Source organism: Ahaetulla prasina, chromosome 16 (genome assembly GCF_028640845.1).
Source record: "Ahaetulla prasina isolate Xishuangbanna chromosome 16, ASM2864084v1, whole genome shotgun sequence".
NCBI lineage: Eukaryota > Metazoa > Chordata > Lepidosauria > Squamata > Colubridae > Ahaetulla > Ahaetulla prasina.
This window is the reverse complement of record NC_080554.1, coordinates 6,322,740-6,342,046: the sequence shown is the minus strand read 5'-3', so window position 1 is coordinate 6,342,046 and position 19,307 is coordinate 6,322,740. Positions and strand designations below refer to the sequence as shown.

General features: G+C 44.0%; 1 protein-coding gene across 12 annotated transcripts in view; it reads right to left on the bottom strand.

Moving 5' to 3' along the window:
- Positions 1–19,307, bottom strand: part of EHMT1 (euchromatic histone lysine methyltransferase 1) — a 118,865-nt gene that overhangs the window by 65,037 nt on the left and 34,521 nt on the right. For 6 of the 12 annotated variants that reach the window (XR_009152289.1, XM_058159154.1, XM_058159165.1 and 3 more), the window contains exon 2: positions 10,310–10,424. The exons of 4 other annotated variants lie outside the window; for them this stretch is intronic. Coding sequence is in view for 5 of the 8 variants with exons in the window: in XM_058159154.1 (XP_058015137.1) it covers positions 10,310–10,424 (115 nt within the window). In the remaining 3 variants the exon portion in view is untranslated. Of the gene's footprint in view, positions 1–834; positions 883–5,870; positions 6,106–10,309; positions 10,425–19,307 lie in introns of those variants that run through there. 2 more of the 12 variants (XM_058159160.1, XM_058159161.1) reach the window with 2 other exon arrangements.

Genomic DNA, 19,307 nt, shown 5'->3' with positions numbered 1-19,307 from the left:
TAGAAATAGGGAATATAAACAAACCAACAAGCAATGTGTGAGTTTATGAAGGGGCAACACGCAGTGCTGAACAAGAAGCATTTTAATCCCCCACCATTCGCGAAGAAAAGGAAGCGGGGCAGAACTGGGCTTCAAAAGATTTATTCTTTTGTAAAATTTACAGGCCGCCCAGCTTCCCTCAAGGGTAACTCTGAACTCACCGGCTTCTTTGTGAGAATTCAACCCACCCACCCGACCAGGGGTCAAATGCTCCCGGTTCGGACCGGATCGCGCAATCGGGTAGCAAATTTGGTGGCTGGTCCGGCGATCCGGTAGCGATGGCGGAGCAAAGCTCCGCCCACCCCGCCCGGGTGTCATTACTTCCAGGAAGTAATGTGTTTTTTTACCCTTCTGTGCATGTGCAGAAGGTTTCGCGCATGTGTAGAAGGTCTGCGCGCACATGTGATGACGCGTGGCGCGTGCACTTCCAAACCGGTAAGGAAGGTAAGTAGATTTCACCCCTGCCCACCAGCCCAGGTCAATGTCCATTTCATGGTTTAACCAAGGCATTGGTCCAATTTCTCTACGGTACGGTGATATTTGGAAAAGCAAAAATTGGTTCAGTCCACAAAGTGGTTCCAAGAAGACAAAATTCAACCCTGATCTCTACAACATCTTACAATCAGAGGTGGTATTTAGCTGAACAGGTAGCGGAAATTGCAGGTGGGCCCACTTGGCCCAGCTCTATGCCATCCTATTTAGACATGTTTTTGAGGCTGGGCGCCAGCAAAGAACATGGACAGAAGGCCAGGCGCATGCTCACTTTTGCGAACCGGTAGAGAAAGTACCACTTACTGCTTACAATCAACTAGCCATATTGAGATGTCTTGCTTATTTGGGTTCCTAGGGGTCAAGAACAAAAAAAAACAAGAACAGTTTTTTCCCCGAAGGCCATCACTCTGCTAAATAAATAATTCCCTCAACACTGTCAAACTATTTACTAAATCTACACTACTATTAATCTTCTTATCGTTTTCATCACCAATCTCTTTCCACTTATGACTGTATGACTGTAACTTTTTGTTGCTATCACTAAGGGTTAAATTGCAACCTATGACCATCAGTTGTGTTGTAAATGTTGTACCTTTGATGAAGGTATTTTTTTTCTTTCTTTTTCTTTTCTTTTATGTACACTGAGAGCATATGCACCAAAACAAATTCCTTGTGTGTCCAATCACACTTGGCCAACAAATAAGGGCCGCGGTGTGGCTCAGGCTGTAAGAAGCCTGTTATTAAAACACAGCTGCCTGCAATTACTGCAGGTTCTAGTCCCACCAGGTCCAAGGTTGACTCAGCCTTCCATCCTTTATAAGGTAGGTAAAATGAGGACCCAGATTGTGGGGGGGGCAATAAGTTGACTTTGTAAATATACAAATAGAATGAGACTATTGCCTTACACACTGTAAGCCGCCCTGAGTCTTCGGAGAAGGGCGGGATATAAATGTAAATAAAAAAAAAATTCTATTCTATTCTATTCTATTCTATTCTATTCTATTCTATTCTATTCTATTCTTGGTGCTTTTTTTGAGCTTGGCTGTTCTCTTGTAGGCATGTCAAGACATTCATGAAACTTCTGCAAGCAAAGAGCCAAGTTCAAAGTTCCCACAGTCCAACCCCGAGCTACAAATAATTCTCTTCTTTTGGAAAGACGCCGTACGTTATAATCCATCCTTCTAAACGTCGAGTTAAAAAATTAAAATTCTCTTAAAGTTTATTTTTCGTTAAAGGTGGAAATAATTATTCCAAAGATGATTTGGAAGGAGATATTTGGGTTTTGCGGAGTATATAATAAGCACAGCAACTTTGCAAAGGAACTTAGTAATCAAAGAGATTTTTGAGTCAAGTCCATTCTACAATTAGTTCCCGTCGCTCCATGCGATGCTGAATCAAGAAAGGTTGGCTTCTAACACAAAGATCTATTAGAATTGGAAGGCACGCATCCCAGATTTCCCAAAAAACGATTGTTTGGCAGAAAGTTCCGATCGAGCACTCAAATCTCCCTCCAGAAAATCGAATGTGCAGAAAGAGTGTGGGCAGTCAGGACAAACCACTTCCACAAAATGGGCAAAATTCAGGAAAGCACTTTTTTTTTTAACTAAAAAAACTAAATCTCAATTTCCATCATCCCCGCCCACCCCCCACCCCCGACATGTTTGGTGGTTCCACAACCATTTTTCCCGTAAGCTTCAACTTTGGAATAAGACGAAATCTTCTGATATGTTACTACATAAATGTACATATATGATGGTCCATGGCATAGGACCGGGATATTTATGGGACCGCCTACTGCCACCAATTGCCTCCCATCGACCTGTGCGCTCCCACAGGGAGGGCCTGTCAGTCAAACAATGTCGACTGGCGGCTCCCAGGGGGAGGTCCTTCTCTGTGGGGGCGCCTGCCCTTTGGAATGAGCTGCCTCCGGGGTTGCGTCAACTCCCTGACCTCCGGACCTTTAAACGCGAGCTTAAGACTTTTATTCCACCATGCGGGGCTAGCCTAACGAAATTTTAGTGGGGGTTTCATGAAGTTTTTTAGGATTGTTTTAATTTGTTGGGCCAAATTTTAAAATTAGTTTTTAATTATGTTTTAATTTCTTTGTGTATATCCATGTTGCTTTAAATTGGCTGTAAACCGCCCTGAGTCCCTGAGTCCTTCAGGAGAAGGGCGGTATAGAAATGGAAACAAACAAATAAATAAATAAATACGTGTGAAGTCAGTAAAACAGAAAAGAAATTGAAAAGGAAGCGTATATAAATAGAAAATCAGGGGGTTGCTCGGATGCCACTTTGGAAAAAATTGGGATTGAAAATGAACACAACAATGGAGAGAGAGAATGGAAAAAGGAGTAGAGGGATAGAGATGAGGAGAGAGGAGAGGAAGGAGAGAGAGGAACAGAAGAAAGGGAAAAGGAGAGGAAGAAAGGAAGGAAGGGGAATAAAGAGCAGGAGACAGTGGTGAAATCAATTTTTTTTACTACCGGTCTGTGGGCATGGCTTGGTGGGCATGGCAGAGGAAGGATATTGCAAAACCTCCATTCCCTCCCCACTCCTGGGGGAAGGATACTGCAAAACCTCCATTCCCACCCCACTCTGGGACCAGCCGGAGGTGGTATTTGCCTGTTTTCCGAACTGCTCAAAATTTCCGCTACCGGTTCTCCAGAACCTGTCAGAACCTGCTGGATTTCACCCCCTGGTAGGAGAGAAGGTTAGAAAGGGAGGGAGAAGTGGGGGAAAGGAAGGGGAAGGAGAGGAGGAAAGAAGAAAGTAGAAGAGGATAGAAGAAGGGAGGGAAGGGAAAGAGAGGAGGAGGAGAAGAAGAAGGATTGTTGTAAAATAAGGGAGATGGAATGGTAGAAGAGCAATCCCGAGTCTACAGTTGCATGCTTTCAAGAATCCCACGACTGTTCTGAATCCGATAAGATGCCTTTTACCTACTTCTGTCCCAAAAGGTTTCCTTGAACCAGTACCTGTGTGGCCTTAGATATATGCGAAAGCACCTGGCTGAATCGGATGGAATTTTTTTTTTTCCTCTGTCCTGCTTCCTTGACTTTTATGTTTGGATCTAAAAGTCTCAGGGAGGAGGCAAGCTTGCAACCTTCTACCTCTGGATACAGCAGAGATCTGTCTCAAAACAACATGCAGGGGTCCAGTCCCAAAGGTGCTTTTTCCCCCAAAAAATGTTGTAAAAAAGATGTGGAGACTTTAGAAAGAGTGCAGAGAAGAAGAAGAAAGATGATGAGGGGACCGGAGGCTAAAACATATGAAGAACGGTTGCAGGAACTGGGTATGTCTTGTTTAATGAAAAGAAGGACTAGGAGAGACAGGACAGCAGTCTTCCAATATCTCAGGGGCTGCCTCAAAAAAGAGGGAGTCAAGCTATTCTCCAAAGCACCTGAGAGCAGGACAAGAAGCAATGGGTGGAAGCTCATCAAGGAGAGGAGCCACCTAGACCTAAGGAGAAATTTCTTGACAGTTAACCAGTGGTACAACTTGCTTCCAGAAGTTGTAAATCTTCCAACACTGGAAGTTTTTAAGAAGAGATTGGACAACCATTTGTCTGAAATGGTATAGGGTTTGCTGCTTAAGCAGGGGGTTGGACTAGAAGACCTCCAAGGTCCCTTCCAACTCTGTTATTCTATTCTATTCTATTCTATTCTGTTCTGTTCTGTTCTGTTCTGTTCTGTGTTAAATTTATACCCTATGACTATCATTAAGTGTTGTACCTTGACGAAGGTATCTTTTCTTTTATGTACACTGAGAGCGTATGCACCAAGACAAATTCCTTGTGTGTCCAATCACACTTGGCCAATAAAGAATTCTATTCTATTCTATTCTAAAAGGCAACTGGACATTCTTGTTTTTCCTTGAAGACTTTCTTGTTTTTCCTTGAAGATGTTTTGCTTCCCATCCAAGATGCTTCAAGGACCATCTTCACAGAAAAACCAAAAAGTCCAGTTGCCTCTTGAAAAAGCACCTTTGGGACAACCATGACCTGGATGACTGAGGATCTCCATAGACATCCAGAAGTCCTAGGAATACTAAAATCTGGAGTGGCTAGTTAGCACATTTTTTTTACATCACTCCACAGCACGTAAGTCATATCTCATAGGATGGATCGTCCACAGCAACATAAAATGCATTTGCAAATTCATTCTTAAGAAACCCAGACAACATTTAGATGAGATCATGAGTGTTAAGGGGGTGGGAGAAGAAAGATCCAACCCAGAATTAAAACATGACCATTATAAAGAAAGTTTCTGTCCTCCAAAAATCAGAATTAAACTCATGGGTTCCAGCACTTCCAGACTATGTTTTGAGAATACACAAAGAACAAATGTTTTTTAGTTTAGTTTTCTTTTTTTTAAAAAAAGAGCCTGGCCAGCCCCATCATCAAAATGAACCCGTTTTTTTTTTGTCTCGCGGGCAATATGGTTTTTAAATAATTTCCATTAAGCTAAAATAGGAATTCAAGAGAAGAGATTTGAAAAGCAGGAGAGGCCTTTAAAAACCTTTTCAAAACTCAAGGTTGAAAACCAAGCGAGCAACCCCTTCTCTCCAGAGTCAAAGCGCTAACTTGAGGATGGATTTTAAGTTTGCGACGTGTCACATATCTTATCTTTTTGGTTTTTTTTCCCCTTGAAGATTCTTTTAACCGATCCATATTCTAAATTCCCCAACTGTCCTTAGGCCTTCAAAACCTTGGCTGAAGGCTTTCTTAATTTACTACATCGCAGAAACCACGCAAAAGATGCTTTGGCGAGTATCCCACTGCTGTATGTATACACACACACACACAACAGCTCTTGTTCCTTGTTCACTTCCGTAGTGCAAGAAAACCCACCGAATGCCAAGCTTAGCATGGGCTCAACGCAAGAATCCCCCATAAAGCAATCCAACCCTTCGCCTTTACCCCTTCGACCAAAGGGGAGCCCATCGTTTCTCTGAGTAAACTTGGTTGGCTCTTGGGCCTCGTTTTTTTTTTAACTCTTAGGGAGCAAAGCTAACATTCATAGCTCAATCTTTTCAAGGCCTTCTCTCTCTCTCTCTCTCTCTCTCTCTCTCTCTCTCTCTCTCTCTCTCTTTCTTCTGCCATGCACCTTATGGATCTTCACCAAATCATTCCTGCCGGTTTGTTTATTTTTTTCTTCTTTCCTCTTTTTAGAACTCTCTCTCCTGGCTGAGCCCCAAAACTCAACAGCGGGGGAGAGGGGAAATGCCCCCCCAACCGCCCCGTTGGCTCTTTGTCTCTCAAGAAGCCCATCCACCAACTGTTTTCCTTCAAAGCATTTCGGAACCGACGCGGGGATTGGGGGTGGGCAGGGTGGCAATCACCTTGATTTAACTCCAAGGAAATTCCCTTTCCTTTCTGGATCCAGCCCAAAGATGAAGGTTAATGCAGACCAAACCTGAACCATGAAAAAAAAAAAAAAAGTCAACCCAAGAAGTCATGGAGTGCATGCACGGGAAAACCAAAAACCAGAAGCAATAATGATTATGATTGTTATGATTTTTTTTGCAATGGCCACCCAATCTCTTTCCCAAGCTTCAACAATCCTAGCCTAGCGGGACCTCCATCTGCCTCCCCCCCTCTTCCCTTCACCGCCCCACTTAAAAAAGCAAGAGAAACTTCCCTGGAGCTCAAGGCACCTCCATGCCCCAATCTCTCGGCTTCTGATTGGCAGAGAAATCTTATACTCAACCCACCCAAGCAAAGAAATGTCATCTTAACAGCAGATTCAACAAAAGCCAACAGCTAAGCCAAGGTTGTTTCAGAATAAAAGCCTCTGCACTCGTTTTTTCTTCTTTTTTTTTTTAATTTCCTCCCCTTTTTTTCCCTGCAGCTGTCTGTCTCCGTTCTCCTGCTTATACTGGGGCCCGGGTGATTAATAACGTTAGGTCACTAGAGGGGTTTATGGAAAAAGGTGGCGTATCCAAAGCCAGCGAGACAGATGACAAGAGATTATAAAAGCTTCTTAAAGCCAACGCTGATGGGTTTGGGTGGAAGAGGGGCTCTGTTTTAAAGTGGGGGACGGAAGCAAGAATGGACTATATGTTCATCCGTCCCCTGCGGTTTGGAGATGAGGAGCAGAAAGGAAACGGTCTCGAACGTTTCTTTTGAACTCAGCGCTCGCTTCCAAGCAAGTTGTCACTCCCCACCAATCTTTGAAGGCCAAAGGGGACATGGAAGCCACTAAGCCGAATGATCTGGCTTGGTTCTTCTGGTCCCTGATCCGAGATGATCGATGTTCTAGCATTGAAGAAGACGGCTACAAAAATCCCCCATTCTGCTCTGATTATCAACCCCCCACGTCCCCAGATGGCAACCTTCATGAAGTTCCCTTAAGTTCTTACGGGTTTGGGCAAGATTTGAGTCAAGCTTTGTTGTTGTTAGTTGCAAAATCGTGTCCGACCCATTGTGACCCCCATGGACAACGCTCCTCCAGGCCTTCCTGTCCGCTACCATCCTCCGGAATTCATTTAAGCTCACGCTGACTTCTTCAGTGACTCCATCCAGCCACCTAGTTCTCTGCCGTCCCATTCTTCTTCTTTTACTCCGCATCGTTCCCAGCGTGAGGCTCTTCTCCAGGGAGTCCTTCCTTCTCATTAGGTGGCCAAAGGATTTGAGTTTCCTCTTCAGGATCTGGCCTTCTAAAGAGCAGTCAGGGTTGATCTCCTCTAGGACTGATCGGTTGGATCGCCTTGCAGTCCAAGGGACTCGCAGGAGTCTTCTCCAGCACCAGAGTTCAAAGGCCTCCATTCTTTGGCGCTCAGCCTTCCTTATGGTCCAACTTTCACAGCCATACATTACAATTGAGTCAAGCTACCATTCCCCCTCCAAAAAAAAAAACTTGCAGAGGTCAACTTCTGACTGGAGAAAATGCTGGTTCTTCTCCAGCTACAGTAGCCTCTACACACAGACCAAGGAGCGAGGCAAGGAGGACTATCAAGAGGCCTACAAAACTAGGGTTGACTGGAACCTTGAGAACAATTGGACGCGTCTTCCTATCTCTTGCAACATTCCTTTTTCCTGCAGTGCTGTCCCCCCATTTTCAACCCTCTCCTTGAGGATATCTTCTGCCTTCCAGAGCCAACGCCAAAAGTATCTCATCGCTGACACAGCCCGAGGAGCGGCCTTGCCAAAGCGATTGCTCGCTTTACTGCCCTGGACTACCGAAACATGTGTGATGTGGTGACGCCAAGGGTGAGGCATGAAACAAGAGACACGCAAATGTTGCAACTAAAAGTCAACAGAATGCCATCCTTTTATGCCTTAAGAGCGCAGAGAAGAGCAACGAAGATGATTAGGCGACCGGAGGCTCAAACATATGAAGAACGGTTGCAGGAACTGAGTAGGTCTAGTTTAATGAAAAGAAGGACTAGGGCAGTGGTTCTCAACCTTTATAGTGCTGCAACCCCTTTAATCAGTGGTGGGATTTGGGAGAACCGGTTGTTAACTGTCTGAACAGTTTGGCAAACTGGTTGTTGGAAGAAATCATAGGGCAGAGAACCGGTTGTTAAATTACTTGAATCCCACCACTGCCTTTAATACAATTCCCCACGATGTGGCGACCCCAACCATAAAATGCGCCTCAGCAGCCGCAGAAGGAGGAAAAAAGTGGCAAATTGTTTTTTTTGAATTTATCGCGCCTGAAGCCGTATTGGCTAGCGATCTGAACTGCTTGCGATTGCCTTGAGGACGGAGGCATTAAAGCGGAGACTCCTCCCCTATTAAGTTTATCGTGCCTGAAGCCAGATTAGGCTAGCGATTGGGAGTGATCGCAGCTGGCTTGAGAGGGAGACATCAGAGCAAAGATTTCTCTCTTTTTTAATTCATCGCGCCTGAAGCCGAATTCGGCTAGCGATTTGAAGAGCCTGCAGCTGGCTTGTGGAGTCAACCATTGGAGCGCGATTCTTCGACTCGCAAGTATACTTCCCATATTTCCGATGGTCTTAGGCGACCCCTGGCAAATCGTCATTCGACCCCCAACAGGGTCGCGACCCACAGGTTGAGAACCGCTGGACTAGGGGATAGCAGCGTTCCAATATTTGAGGGGCTGCCACAAAGAAGAAGGAGTCAGGCTATCCTCCAAACCGCCAGGAAGTCAGGAAGGAAATAATGGATGGAAACTAATCAAGGAGAGAAGCAACCTAGAAATAAGGGAGAAATTTCCTGACGGTGAGAACAATTAATCGGTGGAATAGCTTGTCCTTCAGAAGCGCCATCACTTATTCCATCACTGTTAAGAAGAGATGGCACAGAATGATATAGGGTCTCCTTCTTGAGCAGGGGGCTGGATTAGAAGACTTCCCAAGTCCCTTCCACCTCAGTTAGCCTGTTAAAACTACTCTCTCTCAAACACCTTGGAAACATGACTCAAGAGAAAAGGTATTCTGGAAAATGTGGGAGAATGGGGCTACAAAGTCCATACTCCACTCCACCCCCAGGATAGTTAAAGTCATCTTGTGCATTATTAACCGAAGGAGGCAAGACAGGGACAGAAAGTTATGGTTGATTGTTTCACTATCCTCTGGGTAACCCTTTAAATCTGACACACACATCTTGGTGGCTCTTTCTTCCTACCACCTTTGATCTCTAGTATTTGCTGCTGACTTCTCACCAAAGGAAACAAGAGGGGGTGGGGAGAAATCGAGACACAATAAGAATTGTTTTCAAAAGGGCCATTGTAACAACAACAACAACAACAACAAAAGAAAAGAAATCCTGAAAGCTTAGCCTGATAGGGAGAGAATATATATATACATTGCTCCCAGAAGCACGAAGCTGAAGCCTGAAGATGACGAATGAGACTTCGTCGAAACGTCGCCAAGACACTTCCAATTTTACACGGGAGAAAACCCGAACAACCAAAGACCTATATACAAACACCCGTGAAAACCTCAGAAAACAAATATATATATATATATATATATATATATATGTAGGTCTTTGGTTATTCGGGTTTTCTCCCGTGGAAGGAAGAAACAGCTGCAATCACACATTGCTCCCAGAAGCACGAAGCTGAAGCCTGAAGATGACGAATGAGACTTCGTCGAAACGTCGCCAAGACACTTCCAATTTTACACGGGAGAAAACCCGAACAACCAAAGACCTATATATATATATATATATATTTGTTTTCTGAGGTTTTCGCGGGTGTTTGTATGTAGGTCTTTGGTTATTCGGGTTTTCTCCCGCGTAAAATTTTACGCGGGAGAAAACACGAATAACCAAAGACCTACATATATATATATATATATATATATATATATATATATATGTATGTATGTATGTATGTATGTATGTATGTATGTATGTATATATATATGTATATATGTAGGTCTTTGATTATTCGGGTTTTCTCCCGCGTAAAATTGGAAGTGTCTTGGCGACATTTCGACGAAGTCTCATTCGTCATCTTCAGGCTTCAGCTTCGTGCTTCTGTGAGCAATGTGTGATCGCAGCTATTTCTTCCTTTTAACTGCTAGATTTCTCCTAGAAGCACTAAGCGATGACGAATGAGACTTCGTCGAAACGTCGCCAAGACACTTCCAATTTTACATGGGAGAAAACCCGAATAATCAAAGACCTACATACACACACACACACACACACACACACACCAAGATTGTTAGACGTTTCAGTCTTTATCACCCTGGGAAGAGAAGAGGGAAGGCAGCCACGTTGGGAAGGGGACAACCCAAAGGTTTAAAATATCCTCCTAAGCATACTTACCTGAAAGTAAGTCTTAAGTGAAATAAACAGGACTTACTTCAACGTAAACATGCTTAGGTAAACTCAAGGCACGGGGGTTTTCCTTTCCCCCCCTCACAAAAGCAGGAAGCGGTCCGGGTTTTTTTAAAGTATTTCTGGTCCCCCTAGAAGATCTAAAAGAGCAACAAGAAGAAAATTAGGGTGAGATGGTTCCATTTAAAAAGGCAGATCTTTTAGACCCAGGGCTGGCCAGAGAGAGAGAAAGTGTGCACAGATGTGCTTCCCGTCCCCACCCCACCCCACCCCACCCCAAAATCACCTGCTTTTAAGAAATAAAAGTCCCATCCTATAGGCATGCAGAGACAAACACACACACAGAAATCGAACCAAATCATCAGAACCCAAGTTTCCTTCCTTCCTTCTCTCCTAGGCCTTCCTTCTGTCCAAAGCCAGGTCTTCACAAGGAAGATGGAAGAAATCAATGCAACAGAGATAGATAGATAGATAGATAGATAGATAGATAGATAGATAGATAGATAGACAGACAGACAGACAGACAGATAGATAGAAGAGAGAGAGAGAGAAAGAGAGGGAAAGGAAGGAAGGAAGGAAGGAAGGAAGGAAGGAAGGAAGGAAGGGGAAGGGAAGGGAAGGAAAGGAGGAAGGGAGGGGAGGGGAAGGAAAAGAAGAGGAGGAAAGGAAAAGAAAAGGAAAAAGGAAGGGAAGGGAAGGAAAGGGAAGGGAAGGAAAGGAAAGGAAAGGAAAGGAAAGGAAAGGAAAGGAGAGGAAAGGAAAGGAAAAGAAAGGAAAGGAGGAAGGGAAGGGAGGGGAAGGGAAGGAAAGGAAGGGAAAGGAAAGGAAGAAGGAAGGAAGGAAAAAAGGAAGGGAAGGGAAGGAAGGGAAGGAAGGAAGGAGAGGGGAGGGGGGAAGGGAGGGAAAGGAAAGGAAAGGAAAGGAAAGGAAAGGAAAGGAAAGGAAAGGAAAGGAAAGGAAAGGAAAGGAAAGGAAAGGAGGAAGGGAAGGGAAGGAAAAGAAGAGGAGGAAAGGAAAAGAAAAGGAAAGGAAGGGAAGGGAAGGAAAGGGAAGGAAGGAAAGGAAAGGAAAGGAAAGGAAAGGAAAGGAAAAGAAAGGAAAGGAAAGGAAAGGAAAGGAAAGGAAAGGAAAGGAAAGGAAAGGAAAGGAAAGGAAGGAAAAGGGAAGGGAAGGGAAGGGAAGGGAAGGGAAGGGAAGGGAAGGAAAGGAAAGGAAAGGAAAGGAAAGGAAAGGAAAGGAAAGGAAAGGAAAGGAAAGGAAAGGAAAGGAAAGGAAAGGAAAGGAGGAAGGGAGGGGAGGGAAGGAAAAGAATAGGAGGAAAGGAAAAGAAAAGGAAGAAGGAAAGGAAGGGAAGGGAAGGGAAGGGAAGGAAAGAAGAGGAAGGAAAAGAAAAGAAAAGAAAAGAAAAGAAAGAAAAGGAAGAAGGAAAGGAAAGGAAGGGAAGGGAAAGGACCCATCTGCAGGATGCCAGGGTGGAAGGAAACCCATCGTCCCCTCGTCCAACTCAAGAGCCAGGAAGGAACCAAAGGCCTGAGGAAGCAAGAGGAGAGAGAGAGAAAGAGAGGAAAGGAAGGAAGGAAGGAAGGAAGGAAGGAAGGAAGGAAGGAAGGAAGGAAGGAAGGAAAGGAGGAAGGAGGAGGGAGGGAAGGAAAAGAAGAGGAGGAAAGGAAAGGAAAGGAAAGGAAGGAAGGAAGGGAAGGAAGGAAGGAAGGAAAGGAAAGGAAAGGAAAGGAAAGGAAAGGAAAGGAAAGGAAAGGAAAGGAAAGGAAGGAAAGGAGGAAGGAAGGAGGGGAGGAAGGAAGGAAGAAGAGGAGGAAAGGAAAGGAAGAAGGAAGGAAGGAAAAGAAGGAAGGAAGGAAGGAAGAAGGAAGGAAGGAAGGAAGGAAGGAAGGAAGGGAAGGAAGGAAGGAAGGAAGGAAGGAAAGGAAAGGAAAGGAAAGGAAAGGAAGGGAAAGGAAAGGAAAGGAAAGGAAAGGAAAGGAAAGGAAAGGAGGAAGGAGGGGAGGAAGGAAAAGAATAGGAGGAAAGGAAAAGAAAAGGAAGAAGGAAGGAAGGAAGGAAGGGAAGGAAGGAAAAGAAAAGAAAAGAAAAGAAAAGAAAAGAAAGAAAAGGAAGAAGGAAAGGAAAGGAAGGGAAGGGAAAGGACCCATCTGCAGGATGCCAGGGTGGAAGGAAACCCATCGTCCCCTCGTCCAACTCAAGAGCCAGGAAGGAACCAAAGGCCTGAGGAAGCAAGAGGAGAGGAGAGAGGAGTAGAAGGGGCAGGCAGAAAGAGGAGGAAAAAGGGATGGAATTTCTGCCAAGGGCTCTTCACCAACTCAAGGAGTCCAGATTCCCCCAAAAGGGCTGCCAGCCTTTGCCAATCTCTTAAAGACGGAAGGAGAAGCCTTCAAGGCTTCGGTGCTGCTCTGTCATGGTGGGTGGAGGGGCGAGAAAGGCGCCTGGCCTTCCTTTCCTTTCCTTTCCATCCCCCAAAATTGCTCTGAATTAGATCATCTCTCTCAACCACCTCCCCCTACCGGCCGGTTCTGAGCATGCTCAGCTCGCCGGGGTGTTCTGCCATTTCATAACTGCATTGTTTACAGGCTCACAACGACCTGCCATCTTTTTTTTTTTTTTTTTGACAAGGGAAAACAGAAGAAGAAGCTGGGGGCTTGCAACCCCCCCCCCCGGAGGGTGTGGGACGGAGGGAAGGAGGGAGGGAGGGGGAGGAGGAAGAGAGCCTCTTTCCATGGAGGTCTCACCGTCCCTGCCCCTCCCTTCCCAATGCCTCATTCCCCCAAGGCTAGCTACTTTCCTGGCAACCTCGGGAAAGAAGGAAGGAAGGAAGGAAGGAAGGAAGGAAGGAAGGAAGGAAGGAAGGAAGGAAGGAAGGAAGGAAGGAAGGAAGGAAGGAAGGAGGACCAGTCTAGAAATCTTTTAAAAGGGGAGGGGGGAGAAGAGGGAGGAAAGAAAGAAAGAAAGAAAGAAAGAAAGAAAGAAAGAAAGAAAGAAAGAAAGAAAGAAAGAAAGAAAGAAAGAAAGAAAGAATGAAAAAGAGAGAGAAAGAAAAAAGAAAGAGAAAGAAAGAGAGAAAGAGAAAGAAAAAGAAAAAAAGAGTGAAAGAGAAAGCGAGAAGAAAAAGAGAGAGGAGAAAGGAAAGAAAGTGATAGAGAAAGAAAGAAAAAGAAAGAAAAAGAGAAAGAATTAGAATAGAATTTAGAATAGAATTTATTGGCCAAGTGTGATTGGACACACAAGGAATTTGTCTTGGTGCATATGCTCTCAGTGTACATAAAAGAAAAGATACATTCATCAAGGAAGGAAGGAAGGAAGGAAGGAAGGAAGGAAGGAAGGAAGGAAAGAAAGAAAGAAAGAAAGAAAGAAAGAAAGAAAGAAAGAAAGAGAGAGAGAGAGAGAGAGAAAGAAAGAGAAAGAAAGAAAGAGAAAGAAGAGAAAGAGAGAAAGAAAAAGAAAGAAAAAGAAAAAGAGCAAGAGAGAGAAAGAAGAAAAAGAAAGAGAGAGAGAAAGAGAAAGGAAAGAAAAAGATAGAGAAAGAAAGAAAGAGAGAGAGAAAGAAAAAGAGAAAGAAAAGAGAAAGAGAAAGAGAGTAAGAGAAAGAAAGAAGAAAGAGAGAGTGAGTGAGAAAGAGAGAGAGAGAAACATTCAGTCTACCCAGTTACTAAAGTTCATTCATTGGTTAGAGAGAAAGAAAGTTTGGAAGATTGGTGGTCCAAAGCTCCAAGTCTAATAGGAAAAAGGAGCCTTGGGAGAGAACCAGTGGAAAAGCCCCCCCCCCCCAAAAAAAATCCCTCCCCAATGCACAGACTCAATTCCCCCCCCCCTCTTGACACCGGAGCTTAGACCACCAGATGAGAAAAAGATCCAGGAAGGATGCAGTTTCCTTCTCAAAAATCAACTCCTCCCCAAAAAAGCACAGCCTTTTTTTTTTTTCCTGGACTTTCCAAAGAGCAAAACTAGAGACCATCTCCATATCGGGTAGAAAAGACACCCCAAAGAATATTCTGCAGGTCGTGACACCCCACACCCACTCCCCCCTCCCCAACTCCCCGGTTTCTTAAGGTCAGATCCTTTCCTTCCCACCGGGCAAAACTTTGGCAGATTTCTTCTTCTGCCCCCAAAAAAGAAACTTTTAAGCTTTACAATCAGCACACTTGGTTTCCTTTTATGTATCTGTTTGGGAAGAACCAGAAAGTAGAGAGAAACAAAACATTTTTTTAAAAAAACAAACAAACAAACCCTCAAAGGCAGATAATTTTCCAGTGCATAAGCAGAAAGACCTATTGCCTCTTTTTTTTTTCTTCCTTTCTTTCTTTTATCTCATCGCGCGCTGGCTTCTATTTTGCAATTCACTGCCATGTTTTGACGTGGATGAGCGTTTCAAGGCGACCCATCAAGGACACCCGAATAAATCCATGGCTACGTGGCTCCATCTCTCTCTGGGCAGTCGGGGGAATGGGGGAAGGGAGGAAATTGAGAAGAAAGAGGCTCCGATATTTGTTGACTTTGACGTGAGAAGCTTCACTTCTTGATGTGTACAGTCCCTCTTCTTTCCCGAAGGCCATCACTCTGCTAAATAAATAAGTCCCTCAACACTGTCAAACTATTCACTAAGTCTACACTGCTATTGCTATTAATCTTCTCATCGTTCCCACCACCCGTCTCCTCCTGCTTATGACTGCATGACCGTAATTCGTTGCTTGTACCCTTACGATTTATATTGTTTTCTAGTATGATTCGATTGCTTATTTGTTCCCTATGACTATCATTAAGTGTTGTATCTTACGATTCTCGATGAATGTATTTTATTTTTTAGAATAGAATAGAATAGAATAGAATAGAATAGAATAGAATAGAATAGAATAGAATAGAATAGAATAGAATAGAATAGAATTTTTATTGGCCAAGTGTGATTGAACACACAAGGAATTTGTCTTGGTGCATATGCTCTCAGTGTACATAAAAAAAAAGATACCTTCATCAAGGTACACAAATGATGGTCAATATATCAATATAACAATATAAATCATAAATTTCTTTATGTACACTGAGAGCGTATGCACCGGAGACAAATTCCTTGTGTGTCCAATCACACTTGGCCAATAAAGAACTCTATCTACCTGTGTTTCCCCGAAAATAAGACCCTGTCTTCTTTTTTTTTGAACCCCGAAATAAGCACTTGGCCTTATTTTCGGGGAGGTCTTATTATTTGGGGCACGTGGAGGAAACCAGAAGAAATGGCAGGGACCGGCTGCGCATGCGTGTAAATATTTTCGGGGAGGGCTTATTTTAGTGCATGCGCTCAAAAGCCTGATTGGGCTTATTATCAGGGGGTATCTTATTTTAGAGGAAACAGGGTCTCTCTCTCTTTTTTTTTTTCTCTCTCATCTAGCTATCTATCGCTATCTATTCATCCATCCATCCATCCATCCATCCATCCATCTGTACCTACCTACCTACCTATCATCTACCGGTATCTATCTATCCATCCATCCATCCATCCATCTGTATCTACCTACCTACCTACCTACCTACCTATCAATCATCTACCGGCATCTGTCTGTCTGTCTGTGTGTCTGTGTGTCTGTCTGTCTGTCTGTCTGTCTGTCTGTCTGTCTATCTCTGTATCTCTGTATCTATCTATCCATCCATCCATCGATCTGTCCATCCATCCAGCTATCTGTATCTACCTACCTACTTACCTACCTACCTATCATCTACCGGTATCTATCTATCTATCTATCTATCTATCTATCTATCTATCTATCTCAAGAAATGTTGCAGGGATTGGGTAAACCTAATTTAATGAAAAGAAGGACCAGGGGTGACATGACGGCAGCCTTCCGATATTTGAGGGGCTGCCACAAAGAAGAGGGGGTCAAGCTATTCTCCAAAGCACCTGAAAACAGAGCAAGGAACAATGGATGGAAACCAACGAAGGAGGGAACCAATCTAGAACTAAGGAAGAAATTTCCTAATAGCTAGAACAATTGGCCAGTGGAATGGGCTATCCTCCAGAAATTGTGGGTGCTCCATTGATGGATTTTCTAAAGAAGAGATTGGACCAGAATGTTTGTCCAGAATGGTAGAGGGTTTCCTGCTTGAGCAAGGGGTTGAACTGGAAGGACTCCAAAGCTCCTTCCAACTCTAGTTATTCTGGAAATGATTTTGGTACCTATAAAAACAGAAGCTGAAAGAGCTGTCCTTGCGTAGTCATGCAGGAAAGATGGGAAGGATCTGAGCGTCTCCACTGCCAATCATAACAGCCTTCAGCAACTTCCGCTTAAAACTAGCCAGAATCCTAGTTTCAAACTTCTGGAAACTTCCTTCTAATCTATTCGCCAAGTATATACCCGTTTTCTATTTTTTTTTTTCCTATTGTTCGAACTCAATCATCCCTTTTCTAAATCACAACTTCAAACACAAAAGATGGGCAATCCTAACCCGGTTTAACTCCCCCACGGTTAAGCCATGATGCTTCTCAAGGCACAAAAACAGATGGAATATATCGTCGGAGCTAGGAATCCGAGTGATCAAATTCCACAGAAGACCGTTTCCTGTTTTGGAATTTCAAACATTATTCAATCGCTAGAACTATATTCTTGCATTTTCCCCCTCTCCAAAGTCCAAGGACGATAATTCGGGGTCAATTAGCAGATGTTTCAATCTCTGGCATAGCCCTTAAAGGCTTCCAAAGCTCTCCTGTTCCGTATTAGCATGATTAGTTGTCATAGGCCCAAGTAACCCTGTTTATCTCACTTTCCTACCATGTTTCCCTGAAAATAAGACCCGGGCTTATATTAATTTTTGCTCCAAAGGACTCATTAGGGATTATTTTTCTGGTTAGGTCTTATTTTGGGGCACTGGTGAAATGTAAAATTTGTTACTACCGGTTCTGTGGCCGTGGCTTGGGGGGTAATGTGACTGGGTGGGCGTGGCTATCTTTTTTTTTAAAAACTTTTAAAAGCATTTTTTCTACAACCTCTTCGGCCGAAGAGGCTGTAAAAAATGCTTTTAAAAGGCTCTGGCGATAAGGCAACTCAGCTGGGATCGCCAGAACCTTTTCAAAGCATTTTTTACAACCTCTTCGGCTGAAGAGGTTGTAAAAAAATGTTTTTAAAAGGTTCTGGAGATCAGGCAACTCAGCTGGGATCGCCAGAACCTTTTCAAAGCATTTTTTACAACCTCTTCGGCTGAAGAGGTTGTAGAAAAAATGCTTTTAAAAGGCTCTGATGATCCCAGTTGAGCCGCGTGATCATCAGAGGCTTTTTTACTTTTAAAAGCATTTTTTCGGCCAAAGAAAAAATGCTTTTAAAAGTTAAAAAAAAAAAACTCTAATGATTGCACGACTCAGCTGGGCAGGGGGGCGGGGGCAGGGATTTTTGCTACCGGTTCTCTGATCTACCTGTCACCATCACTACTGGATCGGGTGATCCTGTCCGAACTGGGAGCATTTCACCCATCTGGCTGACAATCTTAACTGGGGCTTCTTTTGGGGGTAGGGCTTATATTACGAACATCCTGAAAAATCATGCTAGGACTTATTTTCCAGTTGGGTCTTATTTTCGGGGAAACAGGGTCACTACCCCCAAGCTCAACCCCAACAGATATTTATCCCCTGAAATATTTGTCACAAAACCAACTCAAATTCTACTTTAGATTCACCGCTTTTCCTTCCTGTAGGAAGTGTCTCGACCTATCAAATTCCAGAAGTTATATCAGCACAGGAATTCCACCTGACAGAAGACAATTCTTTTAGACAAGGTTTAGATAGTCCATCTGGGACGGCCTAAGTCTGCGAACTGCTATCGCAGCCAAGTCTTTCAAAAAACGAACAAGTTGGTTTGGGGGAAAAGAAAAAGGAGTATCTGCTTTAACTGGAGCCTTTCCTTATCTGATGCAGAGCGGTACGCTTGGAAGGGACAAAAACTTCCCAAGATTTCATGACTGGCTCATCTTGAACTTTCAACGTTGAGACGTCAAGTATCAGAAATGAGACTTCTTGTACCCAGAGCAGAAAGGTACCTCCATATCTTGGCAAAAGGAAGCCATAAATCACTGGAAATGAATAAGCCACAAAACCTTCAGAAAAAACACAAACGGAAGGAAGACAGCTCAAGATATTTCGGTGCTCAAGGTGGAAGTTTGCTTGATCTGTTGTTTTTTAGGCCGGCCCTTGACACGCAATAACTGACAAAACAGTATGAAAATGGAAACGAGCCATCAAAACACTTTTTTTGCAGTTGGAAATTGCAGGGGGGCGGAAAAGAAAAATTAAATGCTATTGACACGTCGAGGAATACAAGAGGGATTTAATGAAGATTTAACAGCTTCCATCAGACCTGAAGGTGGTTTTTCAAAAGGCTCTCTGTTTTTCCTCGAGGACCTTTCACTTCTCATCCAAAAAGCTTCTTCCATTCGGACTGAATGGTGGGGAACGGAAGGACTCAATCCAAACGGAAGAAGCTTCTCGGATGAGAAGCGAAACATCTTCAAGGAAAAAAACAAAGAAAAGTCCAGTTGCCTTTTGAAAAAGCACCTTTGGGACAACCTGTTGTGGTCCGCCAGCAGCCTGCGGAGCTGGCAACGGAGTCGGACAGCGATGAGGCTGAGGAAGAACATGGGCCAGTCCTGGAGGCTGGGGAAGGCCCGGATGAGGGCTCTGCGTCAGAGGCAGAGATGGGGCCAGGGCCATCTGGGAGTGATGTGCGGACTCCAAAGCCTCCAGAGGCTGACAGTAGTGAGGCAGAGGAACAGGAGGAGCCTGTTCCTAATGCACGCATGAGAAGAGCTGCCAGAAGGCAAGAGCAGCTCAAGCAAAAAGGACGACTCGGGAGTAGGGCCAAGAGATGACTGGCCGCTCCCATAAGGCTCAAAAGACCAGCGTTTGGGCTCTTTGTCGGAAAACAATGTTGATAGATTTGCTCCTTGTCTTGTTGCATTTATTTCTTGTTGGCGGCGTCTTCTGCTTTTGAACTTTTGCCAAGAAAAGCCTTTGGCAGTTTGCCTAATTAGATCAAGGT